Source organism: Dendropsophus ebraccatus, chromosome 5, assembly GCF_027789765.1.
Source record: "Dendropsophus ebraccatus isolate aDenEbr1 chromosome 5, aDenEbr1.pat, whole genome shotgun sequence".
Lineage (NCBI taxonomy): Eukaryota > Metazoa > Chordata > Amphibia > Anura > Hylidae > Dendropsophus > Dendropsophus ebraccatus.
In genome coordinates, this window is record NC_091458.1 from 137,926,204 (window position 1) to 137,940,826 (window position 14,623).

At 43.9% G+C, this 14,623-nt stretch overlaps 2 protein-coding genes across 2 annotated transcripts in view; both read right to left on the reverse strand.

The window, feature by feature from the left end:
• The window catches only part of LAD1 (ladinin 1), a 41,411-nt gene extending 40,254 nt beyond the window's left edge, over positions 1–1,157 (reverse strand). The window contains exon 1 of the mRNA XM_069971429.1: positions 1,052–1,157. Within this exon, the coding sequence (XP_069827530.1) occupies positions 1,052–1,089 (38 nt within the window). The 5' untranslated portion in view covers positions 1,090–1,157. The remainder of the gene's footprint in view (positions 1–1,051) is intronic.
• A 4,699-nt stretch (positions 1,158–5,856) lies between these two features.
• TNNI1 (troponin I1, slow skeletal type) lies at positions 5,857–14,408 on the reverse strand. Its single transcript, XM_069972982.1, has 8 exons — positions 14,269–14,408; positions 13,969–14,056; positions 11,916–11,957; positions 11,190–11,321; positions 8,955–9,044; positions 8,097–8,273; positions 7,213–7,324; positions 5,857–5,981 (listed from the first exon to the last, which is right to left on the reverse strand). Exons 1-7 carry the CDS (start codon positions 14,406–14,408, stop codon positions 7,217–7,219), a joined length of 777 nt encoding a protein of 258 aa, XP_069829083.1. The 3' UTR covers positions 5,857–5,981; positions 7,213–7,216.
• Between the last annotated feature and the right edge of the window lie 215 nt (positions 14,409–14,623).

The window sequence follows — 14,623 nt, forward strand, 5'->3', positions numbered from 1 at the left end:
TAGTCTCATCTACATTCATTGCCAATGGATTGTATTCCTTTATATCTCCCTGCTGAGTGTACAACTCACTATTAGTACGCATTGACTAGTCCCTCCTAATTTCAATGGGTTCTTCCTCCTACTGTCAATTTAAAAAACAGACAGGAAGATGGCAGTCTCGGGCCACATGATAACAGCTAAGCAGGGATGCTGGCTCCCATTAGAACAGGTTAAAGCTGTTTCACGCACTCATGTGCGCTTCTTCAGTACGGGAAATGGCTGTAACCTATTCCAGTGGGAGCCAGTGTGCCCGTTTACCTGCTATGATATGGCCTGAGACTTAATCGAATAAAGCTTGAAGTTATGGTGAGTGCTGTCTTACTATCTATTAATGAAATACTGAGCACCTGACTGAGCACCACTAAGTACATGATGAGACACCCTGCTTGAACATTAAGCACAGTGGATACTTTTATGCAGTGCAGACTACTCTGTCTTACTGGGTCTCTTCCTCCTACTGTACAGTACATGTAATATACCATATTCTATAACAATTTAGACAATTCCTGGGCACCCTATACAGAAATACAAGAAGGTTCGCAATACTAACTACATGTAGTGTAACAGGTGACATCTCTTCTGTCTTCAGATGAAAGCAAAACTCAATAGATTGCCAAAAGTGTTACAAGGGGCAAAGGTAAAGGAAAAGGTAGACATATCATCACATCCCTGGTGACAAATGTAGGAGTCAAAACCAAAGGAAAAGAACTGACAAGGTGCTCGGAATTATTTGCCGAACGTTAAAGGTAACAATATTAATATTCTCATGCTTAAGGGGAATGAATAGACTGCATATAGTACGGTACTGAAGAAGATATAGGATTTACAGCATATTAGGTCCATGATGTCTCCTGCATTCTCACCTATAATAGTACTGTATGACATTGCTATGTGAAGGAGCATAACACAAGATACTGTATGAGAGAGAGAAGATGAAAAAGGGACAAATAGATTGATACATCTTTGTATATAGAGCACTGAGAGAAATCTACTTAGTCGTATATATCAGTACCTGGATAGGCTAGACCAGTTTCCCCTGCTGATAGACATTTCCAGGAGTTGCTCTCGGCATACACCTGGCTTCCTGGTTCACATGAACACCTTGAATAAGATCAATCATGTGACCACAAGTCACTGCCCTAATGGAGGGAGTGTTCTGCAGTGCACCTTGTCCAGTCCGGCTGCTATGTCATTATCATACTGTACTTTGTGTTAACAGTAGATAAAAAGCTTCCAACAACCTGTTTTTTATTCTATGCAATAAACCGGAGCGTTGCACCTTCCCTGTACATAACTTACCTTTGATCCCAGTGCTCCAGACGGAAAAATACAAATACCTAGGAGCTGTTTTATTTCTAAGCTGAAAACTTAAGGAGACAGTTAGATTTTTTTTGCCGTATGTAAATATATTCGAATCAGCCATAACAATAAAACCACTGCTTAAAGGGGTAGTTCAGAGAAATAAAAATTCTTTCAAATCAACTAGTGCTAGAGATTTGTAATTTACTTCTAATAAAGTATGTCCTGAGAGAAGTGGTATATTCTTTCCAGTCTGGAGAGCAGGAGAGGTTTTCTGTGGGGATTTGCTACTGCTCTGGACAGTTCCTGACATAGACAGAGGTGGCAGTAAATAGCACTGTATCAGACTAAAGAGAAAACACCACTTCCTGCAAGACATACAGCAGCTGATAATTACTGGAGATTTTTTAAATAGAAATAAGTTACAAATCTCTGGCACAGGGGCGTAGCTAGGATTCACGGGCCCCATAGCAAAAAAATTTAAGGGGCCCCCCTTCCCTAGGCACATACGCCAAAAAATAAAATCTCTTGTGGCCAGAGGCAGAATCCTGGCTGCAGCCACAAAAGTGACTAGCAGAGCAGAGAGCCAATGGCTGCTTGCTATGACAGTCTACAGTTTTTAGCTATAAGGGCCCATTAGGAGCCCCTGACCTCTGCAAAGAGCTCTGCACATTTTCCTTTTCTACTTGATTGCAGCTGGATAACAGAGGTCAGAGGTTATCAGTGCAGTGAAGCAGAGATCTGTGTCTTCTGCTTGTTAACCCTTTTTTGTGTTGCAGCACGTAAGTTAACATTGTGTCACTTACACACTGCAGTACATAAGGGGTTAAGCAGAAGGACACACACTCTTACCTTCTCCCCTGGGTCCCCCTCCTAGTGGTTAGTTTATCTAGCAGATTCTATAGGCGCTTAAGAAGACGGATATGTGGTGTTATTTCCCTCAAACCATTCCTGAGGGTTCCCTCACACACTTTTTTGTCTGGTGTTTTTTTAGGCCAAAAACACCATGAAAACCGCCAATGTTGGCGCATTGCATTTTTATTGGAGTTTTTCCAAGATTTTAAGCCAGCCTGAACAAAGTTTTGTGGCAGGGAACATTTGTCTTGACCCAATGGGAAAGCCCTGATGTTGAGTAACAGGTCCAGCTGGCACAAGCGGCAGGGGGTCACAGTGACTGCAATGGGGTCGCTGGCCTGGGGCACTTCTCTGAGAGCCGCAGCATCTGTTCTTGTTATCCCCTGGGGGGAACCTACAAAACAGCGTCTGCCTGGTGGAGTTTGGAGACTCCCGTGATTGTTTGGGTGCAGAGAAACAGACACTGGAAGCCAGAAGGCTGGTGCAATGATCATCAGTTTACTTAAAGAGGCAGTTCACAAAATTTTTTATTATTGGTCCCTCCCGCTAGGTGATGGTGCGTATACTCACTACAGGTGATCTAGTTACTCTAGTTCAAGCACTTCCCTATAAAACCACTTAAAATAAGTACAGACTATTAATAAACACACAAAAACTTTTTTTTAATGCCAAAATGGTCATAGTTTTATTTAAGTCACAGGACTGAAACAATAACAGGAGTCAGGTGAAGTGCTGGGCTACTCTGTGAGATCCCCAGCTGTCACCCAACCAGGCAGCAACAAGGGGGGGGGGGGGGGGGTGTTTACATTCTGAGTACCATTCTGACTACCATTCTAGCAGAGGTCATAACTATTTAACTTAACAACAGCACCCTCCCCTGGATGACATTATTACTACAACATCCTTAAAGGGGTATTCCGCTCACTTTAAATTTTGTTATATTCTGAGCCAGGGCAGCAACATATTAAAACAGGCTATTCTTATGGTGCGTTTACACAGACAGATTTTTGAAGCCAAAGCCAGGAACAGACCATAAACAGGGAACGAGTCATAGAGAAAAGACTGAGATTTCTCCTTTTTTTCAATCTGTCAGATAAATCTGCCTGTGTAAACGCACCATTACCTTTCCAAGTTCTCAGTGTCCCCCTACGTCATCTTTGTTCCCTGGTTCTACTTCCGAGCTGTAGTAACAGCCTGCTCAGCCAATCATCGGCTGAAATGGGACAGCACCGCAGCCAGTGATTGGCTAAGCGGGCTATCACTGCCGAGATGAGTCAGTCTCGGAAGTGGAGAAGGGATTGGTCAGCCAAGGACCGAAGACAATGACAACACTGGGGGAGCATGGAAAGGTAAGAATAGGCTGTTTGTTATGTTCTCCGCCAGGGCAGAAACATATTAAGGCTGGGTTCTCACACAGTATATTTCAGGCAGTATTTGTTCCTCATGTCAGGTCCTTATGGCAACCAAAACCAGGAGTGGATTGAAAACACAGAAATGTCCACATAATGTTGAAATTGAGTGGATATCCGCCGTTTAATGGCAAATATTTGCTGTTATTTTAAAACAACAGCCATTGTATTGAAATAATGGTCGTTATTTACTGTTATATGGCGGCCATCCACTCAATTTCAACATTGTGTGAACAGAGCCTTTCTGTGTTTTCAATCCACTCCTGGTTTTGGTTGCTATGAGGACCAAATACTGCCTGTAATATACTGTGTGTGAACCCAGCCTAAGGCTATGTTCACACTACGTAAGTCTCCGGACGAAGCGCGTTCCGTGAATAAGCGGCCGGAGATTTACGTAGTTTGCGTACAATGGAAAGTATACGATGTACGGCTGCACAGTTCACACTACGCACGAACTTACGCCCGGATCGTACGCGGCGCCGTAAAAAATGAACCAGACCATTGTTTGAGGACGAAAATGCCGTAACTTACGCCCGTAGCGTAACATGCGGTCCCGTACGTAGTGGCGATTTCTTCATTTTTCCACTTTCCTTGCCGATCCAAAAGGTTCTGTGGGGTGTCCGGGGCTAGGCGAAGATTTCCAAGTAAAAGACAGCTGTCAGATCGCTACGTAGGGCGCTCGGGAAGCGTAAGTAGACTACGGGCGTAAGTTCGCGGTCCGTACGTAGCCGGCCGCAACTTGCGTAAATTCCTGGCCGGAGTTTAACAGGTATGTGTCCGGCCGCGAAAATATGCGGCCGGACATATACGTAGTGTGAACATAGCCTAAAAGTTTAAAATGAGCAGAATATCACTTCAAGGCTCGGTCTGTCCACCATCCTTTATTAGTTAAAATTAGTACACCATGACTAGCCTGCAACTTCCACCTGACTCCTGAACCGCTACGGAAGAGGAGAGAGAGTCAGAGAAGAAGTGCTCTATATTGGACAGTGCGCAGTATACCAGAAAGAGAGTCAGAGAAGGAGCGCTCTATATTGGACAGTGCACAGTCTACCAGAGAGAGAGTCAGAGAAGGAGCATTCTATATTGGACAGTGCACAGTCTACCAGAGAGAGAGTCAGAGAAGGAGCGCTCTATATTGGACAGTGCACAGTATACCAGAGAGAGAGTCAGAGAAGGAGCGCTCTATATTGGACAGTGCACAGTATACCAGGAAGAGAGTCAGACAAGGAGCGTTCTATATTGGACAGTGCACAGTATACCAGAGAGAGAGTCAGAGAAGGAGCGTTCTATATTGGACAGTGCACAGTATACCAGAGAGAGGGTCAGAGAAGGAGCGTTCTATATTGGACAGTGCACAGTATACCAGAGAGAGAGTCGGAGAATGAGAGCTATATATTGGACAGTGCGCAGGGATGTTGTAGCCGCTTTGAAGGCAGGATTGACCAGGTCTTTTTAATACACAGGCTACCGCACTTGCTCTCTCTTAGATACTCTTTATAGGATTAAAAGTGTATTCCTTCAAATTCCGGGGCCTCTTAAGAAGACTGTATTGTTATTGTCTTGAGTTTGACCACCGGGCTGTTGAATTTGGTGCAATGGTGTGATTAGGCAGCCTTAGAGGCATCCATGCAAGCTGCCCCTGCTGTCCATTTCCGTTGTGTTTCCATCATTTTCTGAGGTCGACAGGTTTTCACACAATCTTCCCTGGGCCGAGCTTGGGTCCCCTGCAAAAACGTTCGAGTTTCCCATTGACTTTAATGGGGTTTGTTACTCGAAACGAGTACCCGAGCATCGGGAAATATTTGTCTTGAGTATCGAGCACCCAAGCATTTTAGTACTCGCTACATCACTACTTACCACCTCTGAACATACAGTTAGTAGCGGTGCATAGTGCAGTGCTCCTTACTGTACAGGAGCAGGGAATCCCTTCATAATGATGGGAGTCCCTGCTCAAAACTGGGTGGGCCAGTGTCAGTAATGCAGTTTGCCAGGCAGAGGCTAAGTGCAGTGTGCTCAGCCCTAGGAGGAGAAGAATTCCTGTCAAAATGGGGAGATATAACTTACCACTCCAGGCTCATGGCTGTGTCTTTATGTGTACCACAGCTTCTAGTGGTGGTCATGTGACTTGGGGCTGCAGTACACAAGAAGACAGCTCCCGGCTGTGTCTTCATCAGTACTGTAGCCTCTAGTGACTGTCACATGAGCCTTGGCATAAGTTGAAAAAAAAAGACGGGACTTTCTTTACTAGAGATCAGAGCGTATGTATGTGGATTACATTTATTTTAAAATAAGTAATAAGTGCTAAACATTGACAGAGAAGTAATTTCTGATAATTTGACAGCTGCAGAATGAGGATAGTGAGGATCCGTGGGGTTTCTAGAAAAAAAAGCAGAAGAACTGAAATCAAAACGAGCCCTTACAGAATAAATTTGACTATAATAAATTATGATATAATGAATGTAATATAAAGAGATTGCACCTAGGGTTTCACTGCATTGAGCGCTTTAACCGGCAGTCAGAAGTGTTATCATTTGGCTGGTCTCCCTGAGATCAGCAATCTGTTTCTCTTATGGCTTTACTTGGCATTGCTCCCACCTAGCCAGAATCCTTCTACACACTGATGAGGGGCAACACCCCGAAACAGGTGTATGTGGATGGATACCTGGCCTTGGCTTTTCCCTTGTCATTACATTGACTTTTAGTGTCACTTAATACTTTGGTTTTGATGGTTTCCCTACAGGAGCCACCCCTTGGCCGGGTCCTTCCCGGAGGGATATCTGGCTAGTCCTGTGTTTTCACACTCTTAAATGAGGCTCCATGGGGCTTTTCTTTTGCATATTCATGTTTCCCAGGGAGCAATGCACCTAGGATTTCACTGCATTGAGTGCTTTAACTGGCAGTCAGCAGTGTTATCATTTTGGCTGGTCTCCCTGAGATCAGCGATCTGTTTCTCTTATATATAGAGATTATCTGATCAGAAATTTAAAAGACAAGCAAATGTATAGCATATCCATAGATAAAACTGCATATTCTGTGCGAACAAGGTCATATGTTAAATGCACAGCGGCATTCTTTGCATGTGGATGATCCATACTTTGCATCCGCACTACGAAGATAATATCAGGAGTAGAGATGAGCGAATCGCTCATCTAAATAGAGCGAAGCACTTTGTCGGCTGGCTGTCAGTGCTGCTCCGCTCCCTGCCACTCCTCCCAGGATGCTGGGAAAAGCTGGATCCAATAATGGGAAACTTCTCCCAGTTTCTCAGGATTGGATCCAGTTTTTTTCGGCACCCGTAGTGGAGTGGCAGGGCGGGGAGCAGCGCTGACAGCCAGCCGATTTTGCTCTGCATCTATATGTATCTATATATATCTATGTATCTACCTAGATGCCGTGCACCCACCATGGCTACAAGCCTTTCACAGGGCCGTTCAGCTACTGCAGTGTTGGAGTAAATCCTTTCTAACTCATTACAAACGTCAAGCAGAAAAAAAAAGTCATATTATAGGTTTAATAAAACATTTTAGCAGTGAAAGTGATCCATGACTTTAAATGTTAACATATCCACAAGCAACAAATCCCAATGGTACAATTCTGGGAATTTCACCTTGTTACTGTCCAGTAGGGGATTTTGCAGCATCAAACATCTTTTTCCTGCCTTCCATGCCGGACATTGCTTCCACATTCTTACGCCAATCACTAACTTCCACTGGGCGTTCCTTATGGATGAGAACAACACAGTTTGGTTGTTTTTTTCAAGGTAAAACAATAGTCCATATTAATCAATCGGAGGAGATTTACCAATCTCAACCAATGACAGCGCAGTTCTCATTTCTCTAACTGCTCTGAATGAAGATGAGAGTGGAGCTGTGATTGGTTCCCATGGGCAAATCAGACCAACTAGGCAGACAGGTAAGCAACGTTATATGCTTCTGCAGCAGGTTTACTTTTTACCTGATGTCGGAGTTCCCCTACATAGCGACAATGGGGGAGATTTATCAAACATGGTGTAAAGTGAAACTGGCTCAGTTGCCCCTAGCAACCAATCAGATTCCACCTTCCATTCCTTACAGACTCTTTGGAAAATGAAAGGTGGAATGTGATTGGTTACACCATGTTTGATAAATCTCCCCCTATATTTATACTTATGTACTCTATTACTTTTAATGGAGACAGCAATTTCATTTCTTGACCAGTAGATGTCACTGTTGCCTTAATATGGTATACCAGTATTTAAAGGAGAAGTTTGGCCATAATTTATTCTTTGGAATACTGCTTTGGGCTATGTGCACACTATGTAAGAGACCGGCCGTTCCGTGAACCGGCCAGGTCACTGCAGTACCAGCCGGATGATCTTTTCAGCCGCAGGGTTCTGATGTGGGCGCATCTGTGCACGCCCGCGTCAGAACTCTCCACTGCATGCTACGGATTTTGCGGAAATATACATTGTGTGAACATAGCCTTAAAATTAAGTTGTTTAAAATATTGTACCTTCTCTGTGTCCTCCTTCTTCACAGACTTTAAGTTAGCGCGCAAATCCATTGAGACCTTGTGTTTTGAGCCAAGTAGTGCACGGAGCATAGCATCAGCCGATACCCTCACTCTGCGTAATGGTGGCCTTTTAAACTTCCCACGCAAATCTAACACTTTCATTTTCAAATCTTGAATCTACCATAGAAAATATAAAAAATGCATTGCTTTACCGCAAACTATAGACATTACAAACATTCATAGTGTGAAGAAATTAGAACTTAAAGGGGTATTCCAGTCTAAACTGATATGGCTAAACCTGTAGGACTTGTCAAAGATAAATATTTTAGCAATTACATTAAATTAGCAATTAACTTCTCCTGACAACTGCATTGAAGGTCCTTCTCCTGACAACTGCATTGAAGATACATTGAAAGATCTTTGAGCCATCCGTGGCCACAAACTCGCACCGATCAGTAACATTGTTTGCAGTGCATATAGAGGCACGGGGAATCAGGCAGCCGGGTCGCACAATCCCTACATCGTTCATGGGGCCATTCAAATGCATTTGTGGTAGATAGCGATATCTGAAAATATTTAACGTGACATACCTATGCTCAGCCAATCGGGGCTGAGCAGCTAATGACGCGCCAGAGGGGGTCGGCATGAAGATTACATCATTGTCCCAAGATGGCGGCCCAGGGTCGACAGTAATTCAGTGAGTATTATGCACCTCCGTGGGTGGGGGGAACATGGGGAAGGGGGCCATTCACTGAAATAACACACGTTACAAAGTTGTAAACTTTGTAATGTGTGTTATTTAGTGAATAAATGTGTAGCATCTCACTACCCCTTCAAGGAAATATTTTAGACAAATACCTCTCTTGTATTATGAAGAACCTTTGCTTCTATGTCATATCTTTCCTCATCAACAATTCCAACCTTTACATGGAGTTCACGACATAACTCCTGTAAGAAAATAAATAGAACATTTAAAAGTGAAACAAAAACACATTTAAATAATAATAATAATAATAAGATATTATTATTATTATTATTATTATTATTATTAATAATAAAATTTATTTGTATAGTGCCAACAGATTCTGCAGCACTTTTTTTTTTTAATATAGGGGTTACACTTCCTTTCACACATTACAGAATTCAACAATTAAAGAAGTCCGGCCATTAAAAAAAAAAAAAAAAAAGCCGACAGGGGCAGAGGGGAAATATAATAAAGATTCCTAACTTACCTCTCCCCGTGCCTGGGTTAAGTGGCGGGACTGGCCTCAGGACCCCAATCGGAGGGCATTTACCCCCGAGTTGTAATGATGTCATGATTTGAGGGAAAACGCCTGTCCCGGCTGATGGACAGCCCATTCAGCCAATCAGTGACTGGAGCGGCGTCCCACCCACCAAGTCCATCAGCCAGGTGGGGGACCCGGAGCAGCGATCCGGGGCTGAAGAGGCACGAGGAGAGGTGAGTTAATACTTTCCCCCGTGCCCCTGCCTTTAAAAAAAAAAAAAAATGGAGGCCGGACTTCTCCTTTAAAATAAAAATAAAAAACGAGGAATGATGGACCTGCTTGCAAGAGTTTACAGACAAGGAGGTCTCAGGGGGACACGAGAGCTTACACACTAGGAGGACTGGGGTGACACAAGAGCTTACACACTAAGAGGACTGGGGTGACACATGAGCTTACACACTAGGAGGACTGGGAGACACAAGGGCTTACACACTAGGAGGACTGGGGATAACACAAGAGCTTACACACTAGGAGGACTAGGGGTGACACAAGCTTACACACTAGGAGGACTGGGAGACACAAGGGCTTACACACTAGGAGAACTGGGGGGACAAGAGCTTACACACTAGGAGGACTGGGGGGACACAAGAGCTTACACACTAGGAGGACTGGGGATAACACAAGAGCTTACACACTAGGAGGACTGGGAGACACAAGGGCTTACACACTAGGAGGACTGGGGATAACACAAGAGCTTACACACTAGGAGGATTGGGGGTGACACAAGAGCTTATACACTAGGAGGACTGGGGGTGACACAAAATCTTACACACTAGGAAGACCGGCGATGACACATGAGATTACACACTAGGAGGACTGGGGGGACACAAGAGCTTACACACTAGGAGGACTGGGGGGACAAGAGCTTACACACTAGGAGGACTGGGGGGACACAAGAGCTTACACACTAGGAGGAGGACTGGGGACACAGGAGCTTACAGACTAGGAGGACTGGGGGGACATAGGAGCTTACACACTAGGAGGACTGGGGGGACACAAGAGCTTACACACTAGGAGGACTGGGGGGACACAAGAGCTTACACACTAGGAGGAGGACTGGGGACACAGGAGCTTACAGACTAGGAGGACTGGGGGGACACAAGAGCTTACACACTAGGAGGACTGGGGGGACAAGAGCTTACACACTAGGAGGACTGGGGGGACACAAGAGCTTACACACTAGGAGGACTGGGGGGACACAAGAGCTTACACACTAGGAGGACTGGGGGGACACAAATGCTTACACACTAGGAGGATTGGGGGTGACACAAGAGCTTACACACTAGGAGGATTGGGGGTGACACAAGAGCTTATACACTAGGAGGACTGGGGGTGACACAAAATCTTACACACTAGGAAGACCGGCGATGACACATGAGCTTACACACTAGGAGGACTGGGGGGACACAAGAGCTTACACACTAGGAGGACTGGGGGGACAAGAGCTTACACACTAGGAGGACTGGGGGTGACACAAGAGCTTACACACTAGGAGGACTGGGGGGGGACACAAGAGCTTACACACTAGGAGGACTGGGGGTGACACAATAGCTTACACACTAGGAGGACTGGGGGTGACACAATAGCTTACACACTAGGAGGACTGGGGGGGGCACAAGAGCTTACACACTAGGAGGACTGGGGGGTGACACAAGAGCTTACACACTAGGAGGACTGGGGGTGACACAAGAGCTTACACACTAGGAGGACTGGGGGTGACACAAGAGCTTACACACTAGGAGGACTGGGGGGGGAACACAAGAGCTTACACATTTTAATACTACATAAAGAGTTATTTAAGAAACACCTGTAACGCTGCCAGTCCTAGACCGTGTGTGTTGCTATGTGGCACTCTCTCACTTAGGTATCTCTGCTTTTCTTCTTGTGTGTTCACATGTTCTTGATCCCAGGCCTCCTTGGCCTTAGCCAGCATTAAACTCTGTGGAGAGGAAGCAGAAAATATTTTGTACTTATCAAGAGTTATTTACCCCTTCTTCTCCTGTTACACATCCTAGGCTTTAATACCCAGGTCCTTTTTTGCGTCAGAACCAAGATCCTTGCTGACTGGTGAGTATACAGCATATCTTCTGCAGAAAATGCTTTACAATTACATTTATTTATAGAGTTTTGGTACATGCGTCAGTTTCTGTACGATCTGTGCAAAACAAAGAAACCGCCGCCCCTGATGGATTAGCCCCTTACATGCCACAGTCAGATCTTGACATGGACAGAGGTGACAGCAGAGAGTACTGTGTGAGACTGGGAAGAATACATCACTTCCTGTAGGACATACAGCAGCTGATAAGTACTGGAATACTAGAAGTAAATTACAAATCTATATAACTTTCTGGCACCAGTTGATTTGAGAGAAAAAGATTGACGGATAACCCTAAACTATGGACATTGGAAAAGGACAGCAAAACATTGCATAATGCAAGATGTAAAAATAAAAAGTTATATTTTCTGAGTACCAAAATATAAAACAAGAAAAAAAAAAGTTGCGTGGTTCTAAAGCGTTCAGTTAAGAGATTACCTTTAAGAGGAGTTTGCGGGAGGCCGAAATCTTCGATTTCCTCTATGATGAAAAAGAACAGAAATGATTAAGAGTTTGGGGAAATGTTTTATCATTGTTAAAAACATATCAGAAATAAAAGGGATCGGGCTGGACAAACAAAACTAAGAGTTACACACAGCAGAACTGTTCTCCTAAAATGTTCTGGAACCATTACACACGGGTTATACAGAGAAGCTGTAGCGGCCATAGGTGACAGCTTCAGACATAAATCGCTGCTCATATGTAGAGAAGCAGTTAAAGGGGTTATCCAGTGCTACAAAAACAAGCCCACTTTCCTCCTACTCTTGTCTCCAGATTGGGTGCGGTTTCAAACTCAGTTCCATTGAAGTAAATGGAGCTTAATTGCCAACCACACCTGAACTGGAGACAAGAGAGGGGGAAAAGTGGCCATGTTTTTGTAGCGCTGGATAACCCCTTTAAGATCATGCAAATGACAGCAGAGAGATTACTGTACTAAAGAGCAAAAAAAAAGCTGAATACAAAATAAAAAATGGAAACCACAGAGGACATACAGCATACATAACTACAGAGAATGACTTTCAGAGTGAGCACATTTATCATGACTTACCTCTCTAATGTTGTTTGCACCAATAAAGAAACAGAAAAGAAGGTTAAAAGGGTAGTGTCATTTTGATATATATATATATATATATATATATATATATATATATATATATATATATATATGCTCAATACAGAGAGCTTAAACACAATAACACAAGCTAACAAACTTGTTGATGTATATCAGAGAAGAATGCATCATACACTGTGGGAAACAGCTAAAGTTAGTCTTGTCTTTACAAGACAGAGTAGGACCTTGCTGAGGGATTAAGTTACATGCTGCCAATACATGATAAGAATGTAATTAAAGGGGTATTCCACTCAAACATAATTTTTCATATGTTGTTGCCCATGGTGAGAATACCAATTCATCCCATACTTGTTATTATCTATTCAGTCTCCTTCCCCAGTTCTCAGCTGCTGCTTTCTGCTGAAGACACAAAAATGTGTGGGTGAGCTTTTCTCTCTGTCATCCCTCCCTTCTAAGACATCTGATTGTAGCTTCTTTATAATGCTGGGAGGGTTATTCACAGTGAGATCATCAGCAACTTGACCTCAGAATAACCCTCCCAGCATTACAAAGAAGCTACAGTGTTGCAGTTACAGTCAGAGACTTGTTTACATCAGCTGTCTCAGAAGGGAGGGGGGAGGAGCGGAGACAGAGAGAAAAGATCACACACATACTTTTGTGTCTTAAGCAGAAAGCAGCAGTTTAGAACTGACGGAAGGAGACTGAATAGATAATAACAAGTATGGAAGGAATTGTTAGTCTCACCATAAGCAACATATCAAAAGTTATGTTTGAGTGGAATACCCCTTTAAAGATGCTTTAAAAGCGATGGCACCAGAGGCAGTGGTTATAGCATGGGTTAGCAGCATCCAGGGCAAGGCAAAGTATGTCCCTAATATTGTAGTTAACCCCCCCCACACACACACTCACTCCAGGATGTCCCTAGTACAGGGGTCAACTCTATTTGATATAATCTTATAATATCCACTGCCAGGATGCCCCTAGTATTATAATTAAACTACCACCCAGATGCCCCTAGTATTATAATCAAACCACCACCCGGATGCCCCTGGCATCTTCACTCACTTAATCTTCTTAGGGGGGCTACATTTTGCACCGCTAACAATTTTGCACCTGGGGCAGCCGCCTTCCTACATTACACTACTGACCAGAGGAGCAGTCGTCCATCCTCAGTACCACAAGTCTGGGTGTTGGTGTCACTGGTTATGTGATCAACTCCCAAAGGAGGCTATGAAGCCAGAACCCTGTGCAACAGTGTGAACCGGACCTCATATCGGGGGGTCCATTCAAATTTTTCTCCATGTGTAAATGGCTGATGTCTTAACCCGTATAATTTATACATCTCATAACCCTAGCAAACATTGTGTGTATACTGCTATATAGAAGTAAGTATCTATGCTTCAGGTAGGACCAGCACACCTGTGAATAGTTGCCACCATTCTTATTTAGCATTATAACTGGCATGTAAGATCCTATTGTTTCAGAGTTTCCATGTCCTAAAACTATTCTGGATAATAATAATAATAGCATTTTATTCAGTGGTAACTCTAACCTGCTACCTTGTAAGATGCAGATTTCTATGTGTTTTATCTATACAAGCAACTATTGTTCTGACAGACTCCATCCATCCTTGTGTTACATGACCATTATTCTGAAGGTTAGTTATGTAATACTACATTACACCTGTTGACTAAGGCCCCCTCCATACGTCATATTTACCTGCTTCCGCTGTTCTCCCAGACGGCTTCTCCTTCGCTCTGCACACACGTGTCATGTCGCTTGTGCACCACAATCAGTAGCGGATTTAAATAGGTCCGTTTCAGGCGGTAGCCTGGGGCCCTGAGCTCGCATCGCGGCATCATGACATTATCTACTCTCTCTACTATGAACACAACGCTAGTGCTGCCATAGTTACAGTGGGATGGAGGGGCCCAGGCCTGGTGAACAGCCCCGGGCTTATGGTAAAGCAATGCTGGGGAGAGGTAGCGACCTCATATGGACAGAGATATAATGCTGCCAGTGCTGTACTGAGATGCAATTCATACAGAATTCAGAATGTGAATCCAGAATTCTG

Excerpts from the sequence above, each read along its gene's own strand:
- TNNI1 (XM_069972982.1), bottom strand. The coding sequence starts at position 14,408 with ATGCCGCGATGCGAGCTCAGGGCCCCAGGCTACCGCCTGAAACGGACC. Across the intron at positions 14,057-14,268 it reads TGGGAGAACAGCGGAAGCAG|AATAGTTTTAGGACATGGAA; the intron begins GTAAATATGACG and ends ATTATTATCCAG. Across the intron at positions 9,045-11,189 it reads TAGGACTGGCAGCGTTACAG|GAGTTATGTCGTGAACTCCA; the intron begins GTGTTTCTTAAA and ends ATTTTCTTACAG.